This window comes from Strongyloides ratti (genome assembly GCF_001040885.1).
Source record: "Strongyloides ratti genome assembly S_ratti_ED321, chromosome : 2".
Lineage (NCBI taxonomy): Eukaryota > Metazoa > Nematoda > Chromadorea > Rhabditida > Strongyloididae > Strongyloides > Strongyloides ratti.
The window spans coordinates 6,095,999-6,117,797 of record NC_037308.1 but is presented as its reverse complement, the minus strand read 5'-3'; the positions used below and the strand labels follow the sequence as shown (position 1 = coordinate 6,117,797).

Here is a 21,799-nt window from a genome sequence, read left to right as displayed (position 1 = left end):
GTATATACTCTATCATTAAAATACTAACTATTTTTTTTGTTACATTTATTATAAAAATAGTTTTATATTAAAAAAAACAAAAAGAAACCATGGTGAAGGTGCATAATTCCACTACATGTTTCAGTAACGAATGTATTATTTAAAATTCTAGTAAATATACATTAGCTTTAGTCTTCTGGGTTACTTTTCTTATAGAAATTATTTATTGATATTTTAACTATGAATCCTTCAAACATAGGTTACAATAATGGTACTGTTAATCTAAAAAATCGTGAACGTTTGTTACGGAATTCACTAGGTGAATCTTTTGAAAATCAAGTTCAAAAGCTAAAGTTAACGGAGCTGCATGTACATAATATTCTTATGAATATACTTCATGATGAACCTATTGATTCTTTTGACTTTTCTCATATATCAACAAGAAGGGTTACTAGAGCTTTGGAAAAAGAATTAGAAGAAAAACGAAAATACGATGAAAAAAATGAAGACAAAAATAATGATCTAAACAATACGATATTTGATATGGATTTTAGTGAAGATGAAGAATTGGATACAGAATATAATCCTCTTCAAACTGTTAATAATGTAGAAAATACTAATTTTGTTTTACAAAATTATCATTTACGAGATTGGAACAATGATGCAAACTATCCTAATACCAGATCTAGACATAATGAATCTGCATATTACATGAGTGATGATTATCGTTTTTTTGATAGTACTATTTCAATGTATGACGATGACCCCATATACAGAGATTTTTTGACAAATCTTGATAACAATGAACAATATGACTATTCACAAGGTAGTTTTAAATTTAAATTATATTTTAATTGCTTTTTTTTAGATGAAGAAGATGATCCTGAATTTGATCCATCTCAAGAACCAAATTTTTTTGAAAATTTTGACGATGATGATGAATCAGTTAAAATATCAAAGTCAGAAATTAAACAATTTGTGGAAGATCTTGACACACCAAATTTTATTACAGATGTTATTGTTGTTTCTCCATCTAATGATATAAATGAAGATTCAAATAGTAATATTTCAAAACAAATTACTCCTACTACATCAAATGATCATGAAAATGAATGTATATTAAAGAAACAAGCAAGAAGACTTGTTCCAGTTTCTCCTGATGAATATAAATTTTATGATTTTTCAAATTCGGCTTCTTTAATTCATGGAAAAGGAGTCATGACAAAAGATGAACAGGAGCAATTTATTACTCAGACAGAAATGTTAACTCAATTACTTCTTCAATTTATTGTTTGTTATTATTTTGATGAAATTGATAATAATTATATAAATACGTATAAAGCAATGTTAGATGATTTATTGTATTATCAGATATCTTCACCAAGTAATTCATTAATAAGAAAAGTTAGGAATATTGCTAGTGCTGTTAATCACTGTCAGACATTAACAAATTTACGTGTAGATCAATTTGATCATCAATTGATGTTTCCTGATGCATTACATCATACATCATTTAAGCCAGTTCATGTATATTCTGCCATAGTATTAGCTACATCTGATGCTTTAATGTATCCAAAACTTTTACCTTTTCAAAAATTTTACAAATCTTCTGTCCAAGGTAATGTGTTTACAAGATCAGAAATTAGTTTGATGAAATTTGCTCTTGTGAGAATAAAAGAATCACAAAGAACTTCAAAAAATGTTAAATCTCCAAAGTACGTTAAAATAATTGAAACTTATTTTCCTTTAAGAACAACTGAGCAATTGAGATGGAGAATTTCTAGTGCAAGAAATTCAAAAAACAAAGAAATAAATTCTGTACAATTTGCTTTACAAAATAAAATTTCTTGTTTTGATGACTATACTAAGAAACATTCAGAATTTAATGGGATTATAAGAGCTTCATTTGATGTTGGGCAAGTTTTATGTCCATTACATTGGCTAGAAAAATGGATGCCTGAATGGTTAAGAGTTTTAAAAACAAAAATAATTCAAGGTGAATACATGAAAACTTTTCCAAATTTAGTTATACCTCAAAATACGCTTTCCGAAGGCACAAAGCCACAAAATATTTGTTTACCTTTGGTCAATAAAGTTTCTGTTGTACCACAAATTGTAATACCCCAAGGAGTTAAGGTAGCTCAACCAATACAGGTTATTCATTTGAATGAGATTCCTCAGGTAGTTCAAATGCCTGTGGTAAATAACTACGTTTCTCAAAATACGGTATTTCAATCAGAAGGTAATAATTTCCATGGAGATAAAAAATCAAAAGATAATTTTAGTAGTCAAATAATTGATCCCGATGAAATTGAAAAATATATTACTGAAATGAAAAATATGAAAAATCAAAAAAAGAGAAATCGAAGAAATAATGCTTATGGTGCTAGGAATGTAACAGATAATGATTTTGTAAATGAACCTACTAAAGAATTTCAAACATCATTATTATCATCAAATCAGGTTTCAACAGATTCAACAGTAAAGAATTATTCAAGGCATGATCTTCATAAAATACGATTTCATTTAGGGTTAAAAAAACAAGAAGCTATTCAATCAGGAACATGGGATACTAATAAAGATGTCTATGATCCAGATGAAGTGAATGAGGCCTGTGTAAAATTGGATGAAGATAAAAAAAGAAAAGAAACAGAAAATGCTGAAAGGAGAAAGCGTAGATATAATTTATCAAAGAAAACATCCAATGATGAAAGTGGAGAAGGACGAGATCGAAAAGAAATAAAAATATCTAATAATCAGTCACAAAAAAGTGAAGATCCATACAAAGATCTAAGCAAGTTGCAAAAGAAAATTAAAAGACAGAATGATGGAAAAATGGCAATGCATGATCCATTTTATTATAATGAGGCAATGAAAAAAATAAGTATAATTATTGGTGAAGATATTCAACAAAAGTTTTCACTTCATAAAGGTATGCTAATTGAACTAGAAGAGTTACTTAATCAATATGGCAACGATCAAAAAACATTTATAGAAAAGTTAGAACAATCATGGGGGAGTCATTTTGAATTTATGACCCAATTAGTTTCAATGTTGTTAGATGAAAGTAATTTAAGTGAAGAAATGTGTACTAATCCAACTAGAATTGTTCAAATAAATGCTTTGGAAATAATTATAATGATATATATCTATTGTCGACATAGTGGAGGAAAAATCTCAGCTAAAAATGTTTTCAGGACAATTGAAAAGGAATTTCAGAGAGAAGGAAATGAATTGACAATAGGAATGCGACTTTTGGAAATATTTAAAAAAGAAACACCTTTATATAATTATTTAAAGAAATTTGTTCAATTAGATATTGAAAATGAAGATATATCTGATGAAGAAGAGTTTATTGATGGTACAGGAGGCGATGTTGATTTTTCTAGTGATGATAATCAAGTATTATATGTTTAATTAATAATAAAATTTGTAAAATGTATTTATGTGACAAAGTTTAAACTATTTATTCAAATAAATTAATTGCTAACAAATATATTCACATAAACATTTCTAACTACTGATTTCGGTTAAATTTAAGTGTTTTATGAAATTATTATAAATCATTTTGATATTGTGGTAGTTTAATTATGTGTTCAATATATTTTTTACAAACATTCTTAATAATATACTAAAAAATGTGATTAAAAATAAAAAAAAATTTTTTAACTTACATCATTATTTTTAAGATCAAAGTATGCTACTTTTAATGGAATTTCAAATTGTATTTTATTATCTAGTTTTTTATTATCATAAAAAAGATAAAAAACATTATAATTTTTTATAAATGATTTAACATCATCTGAAGATTTAACACCACAAAATACATAGGATTGTTGTACATTCGATCCATTTATATAATCTACTTCCCCAATATTCTCTTCCTTCAAATTCAAATTGGGCATATTACAAAAACCCATCTCAACACATTTACCATTAGAAACACATGATGTAAGTAAATTGTTAACTAATTTATCCTCTTCATTTTGCCTTTCATTAAAAATATCTTTTGATTTATTTTCTTTCATATTATTATTCTTTAATTTTTCCTGTTCTCTAATGTTTTTTTTAATAAATGCTTTTCTTTTTTTATATTCCTTAAGTGAATAATATCCAGTCAATGGTCTTTCTGGCCATTTAACACCTTCTTTTTCATTTATCATTTCTCCTTCAGAATTTTCGTAAACTGAATAACTTGGTGGTGTAATGGCTGTAATTAATGATAAATTTGAAAAATCAGAAGTTCTCAAACAATCATTAGTTGTATTCTCACTACTTTCTATCTTTGAAGTTATAGTAGAACTTAATGATGATGTTTTATTTGATGAATCATCTCTCCATGGTAAACGTGTACATTTTTTAATACGAATTGGCAATGACATCTAGAAAACGTCAAAAATGTTAAAAAAAATTTTACCTATTTAAAAGAATTTTATACTTAATTAAAATTAAAATTTATATAAAATTTATTAAAATTTCCTTCTTCTTACATTATTTTTATATTAATTAAATAATAATTTTTATAATTACTTAAAATAAATGACACGTATAAAAAATTATAGTACAAAAAATGACAACGCAAAAACAATTACTTTTATTATATAAAATTAACAAAACACAAAAGTTATTTATTTATATAAAAAAAAGTAATTATAATTCTGATATAATTGAAATTCTCTATATTGCTATATTAAGGTTGCGTTGAAGTATTTTTGTTAAGAAATTTATCTATATTGTTAATTTGTAAACCTGGTGAAGCTTTGATGTAATTAATAACTGCTTTAGTATTCGGAAATTTCATCTCAATAATGTATAATTGTTTTTTTACCTTAACATAATGTGGTTGCAGCAAATGTTCAAATGATGAATAAACATTTAAGCATTTGTCACATTTCATTTTTGCGTTTTTAAAAAATTTTACTTTATCTTGTAAGGTTTCATTTTCTTTTTTTAATTGTAAAACTTTTTTATTGGCAGCAGATAAAAAGTCTTCCAAATTTTCATGAAGTAAAGTTGCACAAGTACTATTTAGCGATAAACTAGACTTCAAAGAATCATTGTCTTCCATAACTAATCTTCAAAAAAAAATTTAATTAAAGATTTGTACATTTATGTAAACTACAAAAATAAAATACATGATCATTATTCCAATGAGAAAATCTTAGAGAAAAAATTACATAAGTAATAAATTAGTTTTATTAATGACATTATAATATACAGTATTTAAACACATTGAGTACAAAAAAAATTAAATTAAATGATCCAAGATTTTAGCCTTGTCATCATCATTAGGATAGATTGAAGTTACAAGAGTAGCTAATTCATTTTTTATTGATGAGTTATTGAAAATCAAGTTTTTATTAGAAACTTGAGTAATATCTGTACCATATTGAACAGCAGACATAATGATAGATATTTGATTAATTCCATTTACAGTATCAGGACACAAATCTGCCAATTTTGTGGACTCGCAATATTTAGATAAAATTTCATCAATACGCGACAAAAAGTCGTTTAAGTTATGAACAATATTATCGTAATAAATACTGTCGGCCAGGGGTTTCATTTTTGTAAGAGTACTAATTATATCACTTAATATCTCATTTATAATCTCAGCTACAACCATTTTAAATACACCAGAAATTACAGAATTTTTTAATGATCCAATAATTCCATGAAGTTCATTGTAAAATTCAAGAAGGGATGAATTTTTAATCAAAGAATATTCAGAAGAATTTTCAATAAAAACATTTCCTTTATTTAATCTATTTGAGAGCTCACGTTTAAATCCTGTAAGATGATGTCCAAATGAACAGCAAGCCAAGCTACGTAATTTTGAATACATCATAACAAAGTTATAATATCTATCATCAGAGAAAGAATAATTGAGATAAACTCCAATTCTTTTGGTTAGGAAATAACAACTATTGAAAAATGAAGCAGCTAAACCAAATTCTCTTGTTAGTCGATATCCATAGTTGTCCTCAATTATATTAACATACATTTCAAAAAAAGCATTAAATGTTTTTTCGACGGTCACTTTGTTGTACAATTCTGGTTCATTATGCATCATTAATAGTTGGATGGCATAATCAGTAAGTTTTTCCGCTGCAACAGGAATTTTACATTGAACTAATCTAGATTTTACTGGAAGTAGCTCATCTTTATGCTCATCTACAATTGTTTTTATATTCAACCTATCTACTTTCCACAAAATATCATCTTTGTAACTAGATACATGGTGAAGGATTGCTGACTCTGGAACACCGACGATCTTAAAAGTTGTGAAATCCTCTAAACAGCATTTTTTTACCCAACTTAAAATTTCTCCACACATTCTTTCCGTAAGTCTGTCCTTTCTATCAATACCCATAGAGGAAATCCAATTTTCATCAGAAACTAAACCTGATGAAACGTATAACGTCAAGACTGAATCAATTTTTTCAATGAGTTTTATTACATCATCTGGGTTGTTAAAAATCAATTTCATAGTATCACTAAAATGTTTGTGAATTCTTTCCATAATTTTAGAAGATAATCCGTGTTCTCCCATATAACTTAACAAAGAAAAACGCCCACCATCTGTAATTTCACATGAAGCTGATTTAAAGATTTCTGCAATATCTTTATGAAATTGTTCCAAAAAATTAATTATGCAATTTAATTTAATAACAGGCATATCCTCCTCAGATGTTTTTGAAATAAAATTCTTTAGTTTAATTTGGTATTCTACAGGAAAACCTTCTGCAAATTTCATTGTACACTTTCTTCTAATATCTTTACCAGTTCCTGCTGAAAGATTAGTGTCTTCAGTTAAAGTAACCGTTGAAATTGGTCCTTCGATAATTGAGTAACATTCAATAAATGAAAACTTCATGCACTGATCAAAAAAGCACGAAAATGCTTCCATAAAGTCATTCATTATAATATCAATAGTTCCAGTATTAAAAGCTGCAATAAGAATCTACAAAATGTATGTAAAGTTCATACCTACTATAGAACTTACGCTTTCAATTTCAGGACCACTAAAATTAAATATAAACTCCATTTTTGAAAAATTTGACATTTTGTCAGATGCAGTAAAATTCCAATCAATTAATGTACGGAACATCGAAGTAATAGTTTCTTCAAAGTTAATTATTTCATTACTTAAAAAGGAATCATAAACATGTCTAAGATAAGTTTGTAAATCTCGATGTAATAATTCTGATTGTTGAGCTGATGAAATATTAACATGAGCTTCATTGAGACAACAAATCCAATCTGAATATTTTAAAAGACCATCGAAATCATCCTTGGCCTCGAGGCAGAAAGTATTACGCATGCAATCTAAAAATCCTATGTGTGCCATAATTTGATCGTGGACTTTTGAATATTCTTTTACAATCTTGGCGTCTTCAGAATTCAACAAAAATTTTGGATTATTTTCACTATCATCCATTCTATCTTGAAGAATTTTCAAAGGTATTGCAATTTTAGAAATAATATCATTAAAATAAGTACTTCTAACAATCCTTCTATAGGCAGTACTGTCTCGATTGAAAAAAAAATTAACGACAATACTATTTAATCTTTGAGCTTCTAAAATAAAGGATTTGGATATGAAAAGAAAACTAAAAGCTTACCTTTAAGAGCCTGATGTAAAGTATCGTTAATTAAAGTAATTAACTCTTCATTAGATTGTTCATTAAGTTTATTAGACAATTCATCGTTAGAATGACCATTAAAAAGTACAGCACTACCATTGAGTTTCGAATTATCATCTAAAGCGGCTGTAGAAATTGATTTAGAAGTTTCATTCAGCGATAAATTTCCAATAGTACTACTTATTTGGGTGTTTGAAATATTTTCAATATTATTACTATCGTTATTTGACGACATTACAAAAAATATTGAATCACAGTAAAACTAAAAAAATTTAACTAAAAAATGTGAAAGAAGAGTACACAATAATATGCAAAAAAAAAAGAAATAAAAGTGATTACACTCTTTAATTTTATAAAAAACAAAAATGGTATATATGTCTATTTACTATTATCAACAATAAGAATTGTCAAATATATAAAACACTTTTTTTTAATTTTTTCCGATCATATTCAAGTAAAAAAATAAATGGTAAATGAGAATGACTCGCATAATTTTTGTTTCATTCATAAAAGTAAAGAAACAAAATAAAATGAGTAACAGTGAATATATGGTTAACAATATTATATTTCCCGCCAAGTCTTAAAGCGAAATTATGGTATAATGTAATTTGAATTGAAAAAAAGTATTTTTACAATTTAATCCCGTTGGTTTGTAATCTGCTATTTTTTTTGAAGTAAGATGTACGAGTTCTCATCTACAGAATTTAAGTTTCCATCATCGGAATTTGCTAAATTTCCTCAAGTTAAAAAAATTCCTATAGGTATGTTAGATAGTTGCCATATATAAATATGTACTTAATTTTATAGATATTTCTAATATCTCTGCTCAAAATGCTGATGTTGACAATTATTGTAATTCTTTTGCATTCCCAAATATGGGAACTGTATTAGACAATCGTTTTATAGTATGGTACGTTAAATAACAAAAAAATTTTTGATATTTGTATTTCTTTTTTAAGGAGGTCTGAAGGAAGTAACTTATATATTCAAGAATATTCTACTGAAAGAGATTTACAGAATGCTTCACTCTGTATTAATGTTGCGCCTTCTGTTATCATACCGGGAACTCAGATATCATTTGCAAAAAATTTTCTTACTTTAACAATTCCAACGCAATTTGCTGTTTGTACTTTAGATTTATCATTATCTGAAGATATGGTGGATGATTTGGGATGTACATCTGTTCTTAATTTTTATGACATATCTTCTGAGCATGTACTAAGACGCGTATATAATTTAAAAAGTCAAGAATCGTTTGCAGTCAGAGCTTGTGTTGCCTCACCAAGTGGATTTTCTCCTCATGTTGTGGTTTGTCTTAATGTAAAAAATGAAGCTATTGTCATTAAGATACCTAAAGCAGGTGTTCCTAATGTAAAAGTTGAAGAGATAAATCTTAGTAGTACAGGATTTCTAGAATATTTCTCAAGGACAACAGAAAATAAAAAGGTCGTTGATTTTCATGCTATATCAACATCTGAAGATACCTATTTGGTAACTTTACATAATGAATCAATGATTAAACTTTGGTCTACTAATAGCTGTGCCGTAATTGATCGTGTTAATATTTGTGAATTTTTTGAAACATCTCTTTCAAGTATTAACAATATTTATATTAAGACAGCTACTTTAAATAAAGAAAAGTTTGCTGTAGTATTTGCTAGAAGTATTTGTGAAAAATCTTTTATTGGTCTTTTTTCTATCAGTGCAGATGGTTTTGATTTTTGTTGTCAAAGTTTTATTACCAGTAAATCATTAGATCATCAAGATTTTATTGTTATGCCTGCTGGAAAGACCTTTGATTTAGGAGTTAATCTATTTATATTATCACGGAAACCAAACAATTATAAAGTTGATGAAAGCATTCCGATAAGGCAGCCTTATATAATTGAAAAATGTTGGATAAATACTAAAAGTCCTCGTGAAACAGCTGAGACTATTTCTGTTATTCCTGTTGTTAATACTTACGATGTGCCATTTTTAAAAGATATTATTATGGAAGATGACTCATCTGAACAGACGGCTTTTTACAAAAAAGTAATTTTTGATAAGGAAGTTTTTTCTGATGATGTCGTTCAGAAAGCTGTTGCAATTAATTGTAAGATGAATAAAAAGGATGTTCCTCTTGGAGATTATTTATCACTTCGTTCTTTGATCAAGTCTTATGTTAAATCTCCGAAATTTAAACAAACTGCAATGGGTACGCCAGGTCAAAAACGAATGTTTGATAATTTAGTATCTCATAGTATGGATGCTGCTTTGTTAAATTTTTGGAAAAAACTTCTTCAAACATGTTACGAACTTCAATATGTTGTAAATGAAGCAATTGGATTATGGAAAGCTGAGAGTCTTGGTCTTGTTGGTGCTATTCTTAATAATCAAATAACCGTTATTTCCGATGGTGATTATGCATTGACAAAAATAGTTACGACTGTTTTGGAAAAATCCGATCTTAAAAGTATGCCTTTTATTCAATTAGCAAATAATATTGAAAAACAGAAAAAAGGTATTGTAGCAGTGAATATAATTGAAAAGTCAAAAAATGTTAAATTTTTAGAAACACTTCATGATGAACTTTTACAATCGTTAAATCTTTTAACATTTGAACCTTCAAAATTAACTAGCGTTGTATCTACATCTACTTACATTGGATCTTCTTTTACTGTTGATTTTTTATCGTGTGTCTTAAGAAATTTAATTGGAGGTAGAACATATTTTGCATCCCGACTTCTTGACATATATAAGTCTATTCCAAAGTGTCAAGGAAATAAAACTGTTCAAGAGAATGAGGCTATTAAAAAGCAGTTAGATCAAATGAAGAATCTTTATGGTGTTCTTTTTCAAACACTAACATTACCTTTGAGAATTGGTGGAAAGTCACATTCACCTAGTACTACGCTTTCTACTTCATTTTTTAAATATATTCAAAAGTACAAACCTACTCTTATGATGAAACCAATGGTATTTTCAGAACTTCAACCATTTACATTATATTTGAATAATGTTATCTATGCCACTATTTACTCAATGTATCCTGTATCATTGAGTCCTGTTTTTTTAAAATATTTCATTGCTACAGATAAATTTGAATATCTTGTCGACTTTGTTGGTAAATGTAATAATCAGGCTCCAGAATTAAAATACTCCAATTTACTTTGTAATGGACTTGCTTATGTTGCATCTGGTAAAATTTCTAAGGCTTACAACAATATACTTTTGTCCTTAGATGGTCTTAAAACAAAGGATGTTGCATTAAATAATCTTTTAAATCAACTTTTACCAGGTACTGAACATGGAGAAAATCTTACACATATTGAGGCTTTAGAATTGTTAATTAATTACTTTATGTCTAAGAACCAACATGAAATAGCAATTCAATTGGGTAAATATGCTACTGAAGGAATCGAAGTACCAGCAGAAAGATTGTCATCCGTATATAGCCTTCTTTTTTCTGTTTATCTTCGTAAGGGAGATTTTCTTTCTGCTTTAGAATGCTTAAGAAATATATCTAATACTGAAGATCGTTCAAAATCTCTTCGTTTAATAGTTGGAATTTTGATGGAACCTAAAAATCGTCCCTCATTTATCTCACTAACAACAGGACATATCTGTTTGGCAATAATGGAATATCTTGAAGAACGTGCAAATGATTGTGATGATCTTATGTTAGCTGGAGACAATTTTCTTTTTAATGTAGCTTTTATGGCTAAGAGAACTAAATATCTTCGTGCGGCTTATAACATGTATCACTATGCATGTAAACTTGGACAATCTATTGATTCATGGCAGCAATTACAAAGACGATGCAAAGCTTTGTCTGAAGCAAAACATCTCCTTTCTTTAAGTTCAGAAGAAAAATTTCTTAATATAAAAAGTGATTTAAATATTGTGTATTCTAGACATTGTCTTAATACTCATAAAATCACTGAAGAAGACATAATGAAACAGCTAATGCTTTCTGAAGCAAGATTAGCTTTAATGGATATTTATCAAACAAATTCTTTACCACCGGAAGACAAAGAAACTTTGGAAAGAGAATTAATTAACTATAATTTATTTGATATGGCTTGGTCGATAATTATGTACTTTGGTACTTCTCCAAAGCGTTTTTTCAAAACAATTACTGAACAATGTATAATAGTTGAAGCATCAGGATCTGATACGCCACCAGAATGGGTCTTACATAACATCAAAAATTTAAAAGATTGTGTTGAAATGGAAGGAAGACATTACATGATTCTGAAATGTTACTTGGAGCAACATTTATCAGTCAACCCTTGTGATTCTGAAGTTTTAAGAGTAATTTTTTATGAATTTCTTCGTTATGATTTTGTTGCACCGGAGTGGTTTATTAAAATTTTTAGTACAAAAAATCTTCCTGAATATATTAGGTGCTTATTAGAATATAACGAAATAGAAAAAGCTTATGATGCATTGTTACCCGCAATTGACAAAGCTATTCATGATGTAGGAGTTCACAAAAAACATAATCCAATAATTCCATTTATCACAATACAACAATTTTTATATCTTGCTAACAAAGGTAACTTTAATAAGTATTCTGATAAAATTGAATCAAGAGTAATGGAATATTTTAAAAAGATCAAAAATGTTCAAATTGCGTTAAAACTTCACTAGTTTATTTTTTGCATTCTGATGTGTATTTATACATTTTTTTATTTTCATTAAACAATTAATTGTTTTATCTATGTATATAAAAATTTACCATTAAAGTTTGTGTTGTTTTTAAAAATAACAAAGAATTTATTTTTCTAATTAAGAAGAATTTTACAAAAAGTAGTATTTTATTTGAATAATAATTCAAGTAAAAAAAAGCCAATAAAAGTTTTAAAAAAAGTTTACAATTAAACCGGTATTTTTCTAATGCTAAAAGTGAAATAAATTTTTAAAAAAGTTAAATTAAAAGAACTATTAAAAAAAATGTTAAATTTTTATATCATTTATAATTTCATTTTTTGAATTAAGCAGTAAAGGAAAAAGTTTTTATTGCTAACTTTTTAGACTATTGTTATTCTAAATTTTTTTTAAATTTTATTTTAAATTTTGATTTCTTTGAATGTGAACAATCTTTAACATTAGAACTTTACTAAATTATTAATTTTATTTTCTTAATCTGTAGATCACACATTTCTTTGTTTTGTAAAAATTATAATTTTTTTCAAATTTAACATTTTTATTTTTTCACAAAGTTTGTAATTTATAAAAGTTTTTCTTAACACTGTTTTATCTAACCTTTACATAAATATATATATACTAAGAGTATTATTAGCAAAAAAAACAATACATTAAAATTGTATTTTAATAATTTAAATATTACTTCAAATAACAAAAATAAAAATTTTTAACAATTTGGATTATATTTAAAGATACAAAATAAGAATTAAATTAGATTTCTAACATTTTTCATCAAAAATCTTATCTAAAGCTTTTTCTAAAGTTTCATTTGTACCTCTGATTTGATTAACAACCTCTCTACACCATTTATAATAATTTTTTATTCTTCTTGTATCCCAACCTTGTGGTACATTTCTAGAAAGATCTCGAATATTGTAAAGTTTATCTGCTAAGTGAATTAACTTTGCTTTAAAAGAATGACTGGCAGCAGTTTCAATCTGTAATTTTTTTCTAACATCTTTTGGTAATGATTTATCATCAGTACATTCATCAACAATATGTGCTACTTCAGGTCCAAACAAAGAATTTATTTCATCAATAGTTGTCTTAGTATCTTCAACAGTGTCATGAAGAATAGCTGCAGCTAATGTTACAGGATCATAAATGTTAGCTTCATTAGTCAAAATATATGCAACACCTTAAAAATAACTTGTAAAATTTTATTTTGCCAAAATTTACCTAATGGATGATTAATATATGGTGTTCCTTTATGGTCTTTACGTTTTTGAAAACGATGTCTTCTAGCAGCAAAATCAGCAGCTTTTATAACTAATGCCATACCTTCAACAGGAATTGGAAGTACTACATCATCAGAAGATTCTGATTCAGGACTTTCATATGGTGGTGGAGGGCTTCCTTGATTGTCATCAGACTTTTTTACAGGTAATTCTGGATACAAATTACATTTCTCTTTAGAATCCATATTAAAATATAAAAAGATCAATATATAGAAATTACTACAATGTTAACAAAATATATATGTTGAAAATTTAAATAGGACAGCATTAAATATATAGTTCAAAGTAATATTATTATGGAAAGACCTTCAATATATTTTATGGGTTACTACTATTAGTCATCAACAATTTTATTTTAAAGTTAGAATAAAAAAAAATATTTAATTTATCCAGTTTGTAAAAAGAATTATTAATTAACAAATTCATTTTCTTTAACACCTAATGCTTTTAATTTTTTATAAGCATTGTCATGAACTTCTTTATCATCTACACTAATAACAGGCATTTTAAATGCTTTCATATAAAAAAGTTTAGCTTCTTCTTTTTTTCCTAAACGATCATAACATTCTGCCAAATAATATGTATTCTTTGAATAAAAATCAGGTTGTACAGCTTCAGCTTTTTCAAAATAACTTAAAGCTTCTTCATATGTACTAGAAGGAGGTGTACTAAAAATAGTTTTAGCAATGTAATATTGATATGTTGGCATATCAGCAAATGTAAAATGCCATACACCAAGTATGTACCAAGTAGTTGCATCTAAAGGATTTAATTCTAAAGCTCTATTTAAATGTTCTTTAACTTCATAACTTTTTTTTATTCTTGATTTACTTCCTTCTATTTCACCAACATAATCTAAAATTATTGCCATCCATTTATGAGCACCAAATGATCCCTCAATTGGTTCATTATCTAAAGCTTTTTTACAAACATTATATGCTTCCATAAAAAATATTTTACGCTCCTCACTGTTTTTGGAAATTTTTCCTTTTTCACATAAAACTCTTGCTAATCTCCACAATAATTCAGGATTTGTACCTGATGAATGTTTTCTTAATATTGCATATGCATTGTCAATAAGATAATTATTATATAATGCATCCGTTTCACGAATAATCAAATCTAAATTATGTACTTCTTTGTTTTTAGATGGAATAGCAGAGAACCTTGAATTATCATCATCATCCTTTGTGGCTGATCCCCAGAAAGATAACCCTAATAAAGTTCCTGTTGTTCCTGTTCCAATAGCTATTTTTTTTAGATGTCCTCCAAATTTAACTGAATAACCATTTGAATATTTTTGTTTACTTCCACAACGTAAAAGAGTAGGTTTTGAAGTTGAAAATAATCTTAAAAATCTAATAGACTGCATAATAATAAATAGAATAAAGTAGTTTTGAAAAATCAATAATTTAAGACGGTCTGAAATAAATAACGTCACCTATATATCAGTAAAATAGAATTCATAAAATTTCACGTTTTTTATCTTTTTCCTGCTACATTTTTCCAATTTCAGTCGTTTTTCGTTATCAATTATTATATCTAATTTATAAATTAAATAACATTTATACTATTGATAATATAAGAAAGACCTATTATTATTTATAATTATTTATTTTGGTATAATTGTATTCTAATATTTTATCAAGTAGCATAACTAATGATGATTTAAAATTTTATTATTTTCTTCAAACGAATTTTGTTTAGCGTTGCTTGTGACATATGATTAAATAGTGTGATTGTTAAAATAATTTCTACAATTTTTAATACAAATATTTTTAAAGAAATATTATGGCTAATGATGATATTCTGACAACTTTAAAAATTCTAGTTATTGGAGAGAGTGGTGTTGGAAAATCAAGGTATTACTATAAAATTTTTGTAAAATAATAAAAATATTTAGTTTAATGCTTCGTTTTGTTGATGATACTTTTAATCCAGAAATAACAGCAACAATAGGTGTTGATTTTAGAGTGACTACAGTTAATATTAATGGTGATCAAGTTAAGATAGCTATATGGGATACAGCGGGTCAAGAAAGATTTAGAACCTTAACTCCTAGTTATTATAGAGGAGCTCATGGGGTTATATGTGTATATGATGTATCCTCTCGAAGTACTTTTAATAAATTAGAACATTGGATTCAAGAAATAGATACTTATTGCACAAAAAATGAAGCTATTCGCATGTTAATTGGGAATCAGATAGACAAACCTTATAGAGAAGTTTCAAGGGAAGAAGGATTAAATTTTGCCAAAAGAAATAAAATGCTTTTTATTGAAGCTAGTGCCAAAACAAAGGAAGGTGTCAACATGGCCTTTGAAGAGTTAATTGAAAAGATATTACAAACACCTGGTTTATGGGAAAGTAACAAAACTGGAATGAGAATCAAAGATCATGAAGATTTGACAGGTGGAAGTTATTGCGGTTGTTAAGATAAGTATTTGTCTATAAAAATGAATTTTTCATGTACATAGAAATTTCTAAAATATTATTTTGAATTTTTTTCACAATAGACTTTTATAATGTGTTTTTTAATCATAAATAGTAAATTTGACTACGAGATACATCATAGATATTTTTACTATTTTAATAATATCAATTGTATTATTTTATTATAAATTCAATATATTTTTAAAAATAGTTTGAATATTGAATATGCAAAAAAAAACAAATAAAAATTTTCTTCCTTCTTTTTATTCATATTGAACTACTTAATCAACCACAATGAATTCTTTCTTGTTTTTTTTAATTTTAACTTTATTGTTTTTTTTCATAGTTCATGGAGTTCCAATACCTAATGATTTAAATTTGGGCGATCGTCCAATGGTTGATGTCCCAATATATAATATTGAAGTGAAGAAAGATAACATAGAAACTGGTTTTATATCAGAAGATGAAGATTCCAGTGATTATAAACTAACAACACCTTTTTATCTTTCTAATAAAAATTCAGCTAATAATTTAAAAATTGAATCTACAACTACAAGTTCTTTGAAAGAAATTTTAATTGGAAATCCAATTGATAATTTTGAAATTAAATTTACAACCGAGAACAATTTTAAAGAAACTTCTACTCAAAAATCAATTGGTAATTTAGAAATTGAATCTACAGCTAATAACAGTTTGGAAGAAATTTTTACTAGACAAACATATGATGATTTCAAACTTGAATCTACAACTAAAAACAGTTTGGAAGAAATTTCTACTAGACAAACATATGATGATTTAAAATTTGAATTTACAACTAAAAACAATTTGGTAGAAAATTCTATTAGAAATTCATTTGATGATTTAAAAATTGATTCTACAACTGAAAACGTTTTGAAAAAAATATTTATTGAAAATTCCACAGAAATTAATAAATATTTAACAGATTATCCAAATAGTAATGTCAATACTCAAGAAAATAATTTGATAACTGAAAACAATCAACAACTTACAACTTCAAAAATGCTTTTCACTAGCACTAAAAATGAAACTTTTTTAACAGAAGAAGATTTTGAAGAAAATGAAATGATAGGATTAACAAATACAACATCATCTGCCATTATGACAATAAATCTCCCATTGATAACCGCTTCATTTTCTGATGAGAATGTTTCTACAACAAAAAATCCCGTTTTAACTTTGACAACCGAAGCAAAAACTACAGCAGTAATACCCACAACCACTTTTCAAGAATCAATAAACGAATTTTCTAAAAAACAAGAGATATCATTTAAAAATAAAAATTATTATAATGATAATGAAGAATCTGAAAATAATGACTATTTTCAGATTAATGATAAAATTAATATTAATGTAGTTATTCAAGATTAAATATAATATTTTAAAATATGCTTAATATATTGTAATTTAAAGCTAAAAAATAAAATAAAAATATCTTATTTTTAAACGTTTAAATTTTTCTTCATACATAAAATGTTATACACAAAAAAAAATCATCTTGCTTCACTATAGTAAAAAATAATATATAAAAAATTATATCGAATTAGAAGAAATTTATTGTAAAATGTTGTAAAATAAATACAGACAACTTTTTTAAGTATACTAAAATGTATCCTTAATTTCGAATATTCATTATATTGAAAAGTTGTCTATTATAATTAAAACAAAGAAATATAAATTAATAAGATAATACTATAATATATAATGAAAGATAATGTTTCCTTTTTTAACTTATTTTAAAATTACTACTGTAAAATTTAAATTACAGTATTTTATAAATGAAAAATTTTTTTAACACTTATAAAATGCTATTAAAATCAATTGTTGTTTACAAATTTATTTATTTTAATGTTTATTTAAATCATATAAATATCTTTCCAAATTGTTTACATTTATTTTTCTCCTCAAAACAAGAGACACATAAACTCTAATTAAACATTGCAGTTATTTATCATTTTATTTATTTCATCTTTTATTAAAGGAGAAACGCTATGAGCGAAGAAATTGGTCCATTACAGGAAAGTGCTGTATGGGTAGATGAAAGTAGAACAGTTCCAGGAAGAAATGTAGTTCGAGCAGTTCAAGATGATGGTGAAAATTTAGATGTAATGGGGTTTCCTATTAATGAAAAAAAATATTTTGACAATGCTTATCTTTTAAAAAAATTTCCTAATTGTTCAGGTAATATAAGAGCTGAAAATTTTTCTCCTGCATGGTTTATATTACAAAATCATCGAGATTCAGATCTTAATTCTCTTCGAAAAGGAGTATTATACATGAAAAAAAAAGTTAAAGGTGAAGAAGAAAAATTAAAAGATCGTCATAAAGCTAATTTGTATTCATTGGTGAGTTGTGTCGATGCTTTATATGCTTTACATACACGTCTCAAAACAGAAAAAAATACTAGAGGATGGCCATTAACTGCAAATTTAGAAGATAAGGTATATTTTTTTATCATATATTTAATATATACATTATTTTATATAGATGATTGAAGCTAAAACAACTGCAGATAAATTATTTCTTGATGTTCTTGCTCGTAAAGAAATCACCGATTCAACAAGAAGTGTTTTAAGTGTTCTTACTAGATTTCGAAGTATTTTTTATCTTCCATCAAGAATTGATGAAAATATAAAAAAAGTATGTTTATAAATTTATTATTTATCTTATAAATATATTTAGGGAGATTATTTTACAATTTTAAATGATTATGCAAGAGCTAAAGCTCTATACAAAGATACAAATGTAACATTATTTAAAGAAGTTATGGATGTTGTTGAAAAAAAAATGAAAATATTTAAGAATAGTTTGAAACGTAAATTGATGGATGATAAACCAGCTTCATTTGAAGAACAAAGTAAATTAATTAAATGTCTTAAAATTCTTGATCCAGAAAGTGATCCTGAATGGGATGCTATTGCTTCATATCATGTCTATTTAGAAGATACCTTATTTGAAATTCAAGATAAATACTATCAATTATCAATTGAAAAAAGTAGTGATGAACGTATTTATTTAGAAAAACCTATTGTTGATGGTATACGTCAAGAATTTTGTGTAGAATTAATGAATGTTATGAATGAAAAACTTTTAATGTTTTGGAAACTTGCACAAAATTATGTATCACTTGATGAAAGTCATTATGATGAAAAACAACCAGATATTAATCTTATGATTACAAATACAGTAAATTGTGCATCATGGCTTTTATATAATGCATTGATTCCACAAGCTATGCCTGAAAATATTCTTGAAAAATGTGGTAATCAATTTGTAAATTGGGAGGTATATCCTGAAAAAGTTGATACACAAATTGAATTAAAACAATTACTTTCTTCTATACAAACTATACGTAATTGTATAAAAAATTTATTTGAAGCACAATTTATGAAAAGTCAAATGGAAACTCTTATGGGACTTTGTACAACTATTAGAATTACTTGTATTAATCATTTAGTTAAACTTACTAATTCAAAAATTATTGATTTATATACTAAAGAATCATGGAAAACAGATATTGTTATTGGTTTAGAAAATTTAACAAAAACATCTTTACCTGATTTATATGAAAATGAAATTTATGATACATTATCAACATTAAAACAATTGATAAGTCATGATAATTATCCGGGTGAAATTGATTTAACTACGGATGAAAAATTACGGCAAGTATTGCTTGATTTACTTCTTCAAAACGTTATTTCAATAAAAGAATGTTTTGAGATAGCTTTAGATTTACAACAATCTAATGGAGATTTAAAACGTCCAAACAAATTGCGAGTTTCAGATAGTAATAATCTAAGAAATGGAAGTATAAATTCTATTCAATCTTCTACAGATGATACATCTAATTTAATGAAAAAAATGTCATTAGATAATGATGATCGAGAATCTACTGATACTTTTAATCAATCAGGAACATCAATATCTTATACCACTCCAGGTCAAATAAGTTCAAAAAAATTATTAATTGTTATTTGTAATTTAGAATACATTATAATGCAATCTATTACAGCTATATGTAAACGATATCGTGATAATGGGGTAAAACATGTAGATTACATATCTGAAAAAGCTAAACAAAAATTAAATAGTTTTAGACAATCTTTATTAAAATTATATTTGAATTTAAAAACTAGTAGTTTTTATGCACTTTTTGATTTTACATGTTATGAGGAAGAATTAGAAGAAGATGATATATCTGAATATATAAAAGAAATAATTCTTGGAATGGTTTTTGTAAAAGCTGATTTATTACTTTTAGCTCCTCAAATAATAAATGTTATAATGAGTGCAGCAATTTCTAATACATTAGAAAAACTTATTTCTAAAATTCCACCAGGAGATCAATTAAAAGATTTTGCTGCCTCTCAATATGTTGTTGATTTAACAGCTATTGAAGAAGCTTTTCAACAATATCTAACATTAGAGATAACTTCTAAATTAAATTCTATTAGAGCTGAATTAGTTAACAAAGTAGATCAAGATAAATTCCAATATTGTTTAAAAAAATTTAGAAGTGGTATGGCTATGGCTATTACGAGTCTTCAAGTTACAGGAAAAGAAGATGAAGAAACATCAATATAATAATATTTATTTAAGTTAAATATAATTATTAGAAATTTTAAATTAAATTTTTTAATTTGTTATTTTATATAGAATATATAAATATATTTAATGCTATAACAAGTATACTAATTTTTTTTAAATTAAAATTTTAATTAATTTTGTTTTAATTTGCTAGAATAGTAAACAAATCCATTAATTTATATTTTAGTTAAATATATATCAATTAGTATAAAATATAACTAAATAACATATATCTTTTTTTTTTTAATTATAAAAAATTAGTTATTACTTTATGATATTTTTTTAATTCTTTATCTAATCTCCGTTTTTTAACTTTTTTTATGTTGTAAGATTAAATTTAAATATTATTTTACAGATACTATTTTTTTTTTAATTTATTAAATGTAATAGACAAAAATAATTTAATATTTTTAACATTTATTAAATGTTATTACAAATATATTAAAAACACCACTAGTAATATTAAGAGAATAATGTTAGTTTTTTTCTTAAAGAAAAAAAAAACTTTTGTAATTCTCTGATACTAAAAATACCCATATTTTCATAAGTGTCTGACACTCCAGGCACACAATATAATTTACTAAAATAATACAGTTATACATATTATGTTTTATTGTTTTTAAATATTTTGATGCTCCTTATTGATTTTTTAACTTTTTTTAATTTTCCATTTAGTTTATTTTCTTTTCCTGATTTTGGTTCATAAATACTTGATTGATCTTCAGAGATGTTAGATGATGAGCAATTATTATCTGTATAATTTCCTTCTAATGTTTCGTAAATAGAAGAGGTATTTGTACTGAAATTTATCATATTTGGTGGTGTTATTGATTCTTCGGAAGATTGTTCCATTCTGAAAGATAATTTTTATTAGTATTATAAATAATATATTTTTAATTAAAACAGAAAAAAAAAATTAAAACTTATGCAAAAAAAAAAAAATAAAATTTAAGCATACTTTTTAGAAATAATACTTGTAGCAAAATCATTATCTGAAGTACTTTGTTGCGTTAGTTTCTTAACTAACTTTGAATTTGAAGAAGTATTAGAAATGTTAGTGCCACTAGAAGATGATGGAAGATACCCAGTCAGTTTAACAGGCATAGAGCCTTTTCTAAGATTTGAAGAACTGTTCTTTTGATATGATCGTTTAGTGTAACTTGGAGAACCTGTTAAAATAAATATATTAAATTTATTTTATTA

The 21,799-nt window shown here is 25.7% G+C and overlaps 10 protein-coding genes across 10 annotated transcripts; 5 read left to right on the top strand and 5 right to left on the bottom strand.

Annotated features, from left to right (window-relative positions):
* Positions 1 to 219: 219 nt before the first annotated feature.
* On the top strand, positions 220 to 2,275 carry SRAE_2000194600 (Hypothetical protein; the record flags this gene model as incomplete). The annotated part of the gene is made up of 4 exons (XM_024652958.1): positions 220 to 805; positions 848 to 1,694; positions 1,731 to 2,221; positions 2,265 to 2,275. 4 exons carry the CDS (start codon positions 220 to 222, stop codon positions 2,273 to 2,275), a joined length of 1,935 nt encoding a protein of 644 aa, XP_024506482.1.
* Positions 2,276 to 2,310: 35 nt separating this feature from the next.
* Positions 2,311 to 3,396, top strand: SRAE_2000194500 (Hypothetical protein; the record flags this gene model as incomplete). The annotated part of the gene is made up of 1 exon (XM_024652957.1): positions 2,311 to 3,396. The coding sequence occupies one exon, from the start codon at positions 2,311 to 2,313 to the stop codon at positions 3,394 to 3,396; it is 1,086 nt and encodes a 361-aa protein (XP_024506481.1).
* A 139-nt stretch (positions 3,397 to 3,535) lies between these two features.
* SRAE_2000194400 (Hypothetical protein) lies at positions 3,536 to 5,047 on the bottom strand (the record flags this gene model as incomplete). Its single annotated transcript, XM_024652956.1, has 3 exons — positions 3,536 to 3,610; positions 3,654 to 4,361; positions 4,808 to 5,047. The coding sequence occupies 3 exons, from the start codon at positions 5,045 to 5,047 to the stop codon at positions 3,536 to 3,538; spliced, it is 1,023 nt and encodes a 340-aa protein (XP_024506480.1).
* Positions 5,048 to 5,227: 180 nt separating this feature from the next.
* SRAE_2000194300 (RZZ complex, subunit Zw10 family-containing protein) lies at positions 5,228 to 7,860 on the bottom strand (the record flags this gene model as incomplete). Its single annotated transcript, XM_024652955.1, has 4 exons — positions 5,228 to 6,253; positions 6,293 to 6,943; positions 6,986 to 7,560; positions 7,605 to 7,860. 4 exons carry the CDS (start codon positions 7,858 to 7,860, stop codon positions 5,228 to 5,230), a joined length of 2,508 nt encoding a protein of 835 aa, XP_024506479.1.
* A 444-nt stretch (positions 7,861 to 8,304) lies between these two features.
* Positions 8,305 to 12,260, top strand: SRAE_2000194200 (Nucleoporin Nup120/160 family-containing protein; the record flags this gene model as incomplete). The annotated part of the gene is made up of 6 exons (XM_024652954.1): positions 8,305 to 8,386; positions 8,433 to 8,535; positions 8,585 to 9,659; positions 9,702 to 10,128; positions 10,180 to 10,806; positions 10,849 to 12,260. The coding sequence occupies 6 exons, from the start codon at positions 8,305 to 8,307 to the stop codon at positions 12,258 to 12,260; spliced, it is 3,726 nt and encodes a 1,241-aa protein (XP_024506478.1).
* Positions 12,261 to 13,036: 776 nt separating this feature from the next.
* Positions 13,037 to 13,740, bottom strand: SRAE_2000194100 (Guanosine-3',5'-bis(diphosphate) 3'-pyrophosphohydrolase MESH1; the record flags this gene model as incomplete). Its single annotated transcript, XM_024652953.1, has 2 exons — positions 13,037 to 13,455; positions 13,497 to 13,740. 2 exons carry the CDS (start codon positions 13,738 to 13,740, stop codon positions 13,037 to 13,039), a joined length of 663 nt encoding a protein of 220 aa, XP_024506477.1.
* A 224-nt stretch (positions 13,741 to 13,964) lies between these two features.
* Positions 13,965 to 14,927, bottom strand: SRAE_2000194000 (Regulator of microtubule dynamics protein 1; the record flags this gene model as incomplete). Its single annotated transcript, XM_024652951.1, has 1 exon — positions 13,965 to 14,927. The coding sequence occupies one exon, from the start codon at positions 14,925 to 14,927 to the stop codon at positions 13,965 to 13,967; it is 963 nt and encodes a 320-aa protein (XP_024506476.1).
* Positions 14,928 to 15,346: 419 nt separating this feature from the next.
* On the top strand, positions 15,347 to 17,377 carry SRAE_2000193900 (Ras-related protein Rab-18; the record flags this gene model as incomplete). The annotated part of the gene is made up of 3 exons (XM_024652950.1): positions 15,347 to 15,417; positions 15,459 to 15,982; positions 16,335 to 17,377. The coding sequence occupies 3 exons, from the start codon at positions 15,347 to 15,349 to the stop codon at positions 17,375 to 17,377; spliced, it is 1,638 nt and encodes a 545-aa protein (XP_024506475.1).
* Positions 17,378 to 17,997: 620 nt separating this feature from the next.
* SRAE_2000193800 (Exocyst complex component 2) lies at positions 17,998 to 20,593 on the top strand (the record flags this gene model as incomplete). Its single annotated transcript, XM_024652949.1, has 5 exons — positions 17,998 to 18,187; positions 18,251 to 18,447; positions 18,494 to 18,646; positions 18,689 to 19,949; positions 19,995 to 20,593. The coding sequence occupies 5 exons, from the start codon at positions 17,998 to 18,000 to the stop codon at positions 20,591 to 20,593; spliced, it is 2,400 nt and encodes a 799-aa protein (XP_024506474.1).
* A 606-nt stretch (positions 20,594 to 21,199) lies between these two features.
* Positions 21,200 to 21,700, bottom strand: SRAE_2000193700 (Hypothetical protein; the record flags this gene model as incomplete). The annotated part of the gene is made up of 2 exons (XM_024652948.1): positions 21,200 to 21,449; positions 21,555 to 21,700. The coding sequence occupies 2 exons, from the start codon at positions 21,698 to 21,700 to the stop codon at positions 21,200 to 21,202; spliced, it is 396 nt and encodes a 131-aa protein (XP_024506473.1).
* Positions 21,701 to 21,799: the final 99 nt, after the last annotated feature.